General features: G+C 47.9%; 1 protein-coding gene across 1 annotated transcript in view; it reads right to left on the minus strand.

Moving 5' to 3' along the window:
* Positions 1–1,707: 1,707 nt before the first annotated feature.
* ACBD6 (acyl-CoA binding domain containing 6) overlaps positions 1,708–2,349 on the minus strand; it is a gene marked incomplete at both ends in the record, with an annotated part of 37,292 nt that continues 36,650 nt past the window's right edge. Inside the window, one exon of the mRNA XM_010138381.1 lies at positions 1,708–1,797. Coding sequence (XP_010136683.1) covers positions 1,708–1,797 — 90 coding nt within the window. The remainder of the gene's footprint in view (positions 1,798–2,349) is intronic.

A 2,349-nucleotide genomic window follows, 5' to 3' on the forward strand; every position in this document is an offset into this window, starting at 1 on the left:
GCCAAAAATAATCTGGTTAGAAAATGTGCAATACATCAAAAAAAAAAAAAAAAAGAGAAGAATTTAACAGAAAATTCACGTTCAGGGAAAAAAATAAGATGACTCTCCCTCCAGCCTTTTCTTCTGAGAGTCAGACTTTTCCTCCAAAGAAATGAGACAAGCGTCAAAGCAAAGTGACTGCTGTGGCGGTACAGTGTCCCAGACAGAACCATCTCCCGGATGCCAGGGAGAAGGGGATGGGCAGGTGTCTGGTCTGACTCCTCCCTGATTTCAAGGCAAAGCTGTTCCTGTATGGATCCGACACGCCACTCACCAGCTCTGACCGGAAGGCGACGCTCAAGTCTGACAGGGCATGCAAAGCCCTGGCCGTTTGCACTGGCCCCACTGCCTCTCTTCTACGTAAGGAAAAACTCCCATAAAATCCATTACAGCTGAAAACTCGGAGGTCTACGCACGAAGATACATGTCTCACCAGTTTCTGCTGAGCCGTGCCTCCTAACACCCATCCCACCAGCGACTCTGCCCAGGCAAGGGCAAGAACGACCTTCTTACACCCATTTCACACGTGCGCAAATACCAAGACAGCTATTTTGCAGCCGGTGAACGCTACAGGTCTGCTGACATTCTTCAGATTGCAGCTGTACTTAAGGTCCACCTCTTACAAATTCCTGACACATTTATTGCAAGGCTGCTTAAGATCTCACCGGTAAGAGCTAGCAAATTTGTCAGCAGAGGTGTATCTATGTCCAAGCTGGGCAGGAGAGCAAAGCCAATAAGCGCCACGCTGGTAAAGAGCAGTCAATCATAATTTGACAGAAATATGTTGGACAATTATTTCTGAACATGATCGCATTTGCACGGGTCAGCCCTTAATTACCACAGGCTGACAAAACTAGGAGTGTTGACTCATGAGCACAGGCAGGCTCAAGCTGCCTGGCTGGGCTGAACCACTCGCAGAGCAGTCGCTGAACCGGTGCAGTTCGCAGCCTGGTCTTGTAAGGGACCCTAAAACTGCTGCTGGTTAAGCTCAGACACGTGGGCTGCGAACTGCAGTGGTTAAAAAGCTGCTTTATGTTCAGTTCAGTCAAATGGTGCTAGAAATGGTGACCCCCCAGGGGATGAGGTGGGTATGTGGGGATGGAAACGGCATAAGCCATTTGACTTTGCCTGCAGTCAGCACTGAGATCCTCTTGCAGCCGCCACGTGCCCACCACGCCATGACCCGAAGCATCACCCACCCCTGTGGTGTGCTCTGTCAAAACCAGGCATTTATGGGATGCTTTTCCGCTAGGCAAAGTAGGATTCTCTTCCCATTAGGCCACAAAGTTCTGCTGAGCGTAGCATAACAAAAAAATACCCCGGAGAACGCTCTTTATGTAGGAAGCTACCGAACACCGTGTATGCAGAAATCTCTCTTGCCATCAGTACTATGACTCACACTGGAAACCACAGCCAGGTGATCAAAAAACTTGACTGTAGGGAGAACTTTCAACAGGATGTGAAAATGGTCCCTTATGACTATGTATTTCATGCACCCAAATACCATTACTTTTTCCCAGGTTACCTTTTTTTGGATGCTCTTCTCTGCGGTAAGTGCCTTGAGAGAACTTGCTACAGACTTTCGAAAGAATTCAGTTTCATGCAAAATGTTTGGTCAGGAGGCTACATAACACATCAATCAAATTCAACCTTTTATTCTTTTTTTACCTGGCTGTTAACGTCGGCAGCGTGCTGTAACAGTACTGAAACCAGCTCCTTGTGTCCTCGGTCGCACGCCCAGTGGAGCAGCGCCCGGCCCTGCAACGTCCAGGAGAAAGTTCAGAAAGACAGCCAAAAATCAGCACAGAGAATCACAGCAGTCTTGCTCTTAAGTATTGAGGACCGACAACAAAATTAACACAGATTAAAAAAAAAGCACTACTATTAGTATGTAATACTCTACTGCTCATGATTTGGACTTACAGAAATGTTGAAGCGGCACATAGTTTGTCATCGATTTAGTACCAAACCCACAGGCCAGCAAAAAGTTTACAGGGGAAAAGCAGCAAAACGTGAAAAGCAGAAGCCACGACACAATTTGTTTTCCTAGATAGATCTGGGATTTTGACAGCTGACTTTTCCAGGAGCGATGCCTTACAGGGTAAGGATAAGATTTTCAATGCTTCCTAAGTCACCTGGACACCAAGTCCTCAGCAGCTCATTCCTCTGGTGGGTGCGAAACACAACCCATGGGCCCTGCCTCTGCTACAACAGAAGAGGAGACATCTGGGCAGGCATCGCCCACAACCGTCCCCCGCTCACTCTACAACACAGGCTGCCGCATCCATGCCACCGGCTCCTCCCAAAACT

Source organism: Buceros rhinoceros, unplaced genomic scaffold, assembly GCF_000710305.1.
Source record: "Buceros rhinoceros silvestris isolate BGI_N320 unplaced genomic scaffold, ASM71030v1 scaffold8546, whole genome shotgun sequence".
NCBI lineage: Eukaryota > Metazoa > Chordata > Aves > Bucerotiformes > Bucerotidae > Buceros > Buceros rhinoceros.